The 878-nt window shown below is 38.6% G+C and overlaps 1 protein-coding gene across 2 annotated transcripts in view; it reads left to right on the top strand.

Annotated features, from left to right (window-relative positions):
• LOC108755100 (fibrillin-1) overlaps window positions 1–878 on the top strand; it is an 18,247-nt gene that overhangs the window by 3,576 nt on the left and 13,793 nt on the right. For both annotated transcript variants that reach the window (XM_018497906.1, XM_018497904.1), the window contains 2 exons: window positions 1–197; window positions 607–754. In XM_018497906.1, the coding sequence (XP_018353408.1) occupies window positions 1–197; window positions 607–754 (345 nt within the window). The remainder of the gene's footprint in view (window positions 198–606; window positions 755–878) is intronic.

Here is an 878-nt window from a genome sequence, read left to right as displayed (position 1 = left end):
CTCGTACTCGCCGTCGCCGTCATCGTCATCATCATCATCATCATCATCGTTATCATCGTCATCAACGTCACCGTCGTCATCGTCATCGCCGTCGTGGTCGTCTTCACCTTCTTCATCTACATCACCTTTATCCACATCATCGGGCGAGCCTTCCTCTTCGTCATCAGATTCCACGCCGTACTCAATTCCAACTCCAGGTAACGTATGATTTGTATAAAAAAGTACTTCATTTATTATATGGAATATGTTCCTTTGATTATTGATATTATTATTACAGATAATAAAATTGATAAACAAGCCAGAATATACTCTCTGAAAGTTTTAGAGTGAATCTTACTCTTAAAAATAAAAATTGATCTATTCTTGTTCAAGAATGGTTCAGTTTTTATCGTTTAAAAGAAGACTTTTACTCCAAAGAAAATTTCGAGAGTATCCTTAAAACGAAATTCATACTGTAAACAAACGTTTTTGCGTTTGTCTTTCTGAAGCGCACAGCGCGTACGCGAGAAAGTTGGCGCGATCCTGATTTTTCTCTTTCTTTATTTAGCTTGTGTGCAAATAGTTTGAATCCCAACGAATTTCAAATCCCAACGTTCTGATTCACAGAGTTGGATGATATCTGTCAACTCATGAAAGGCATGCTTTGCACTGACATTTGCGTACCGACTCCCGGCTCGTATCGCTGCGAATGCCGCGACGGCTTCACTTTGTTGGAGGACGGAAAAACTTGTAGGCAGGATCAACCAGTCGACAGGTACACAGATAATATAGATTTTGGTGTAGATCTTTTTACTGCATGACCCAGTAAACGAGAATGGATTCAAATGGATTGAAATTCTTTTTCTATATCCGAATGCGAAAATATTTTAATAAATAAG

This window comes from Trachymyrmex septentrionalis, unplaced genomic scaffold (genome assembly GCF_001594115.1).
Source record: "Trachymyrmex septentrionalis isolate Tsep2-gDNA-1 unplaced genomic scaffold, Tsep1.0 scaffold83, whole genome shotgun sequence".
NCBI classification, from domain to species: Eukaryota; Metazoa; Arthropoda; class Insecta; order Hymenoptera; family Formicidae; genus Trachymyrmex; species Trachymyrmex septentrionalis.
The sequence above is the reverse complement of the archived record's forward strand: the minus strand, read 5'-3'. Positions and strand labels throughout refer to the sequence as shown.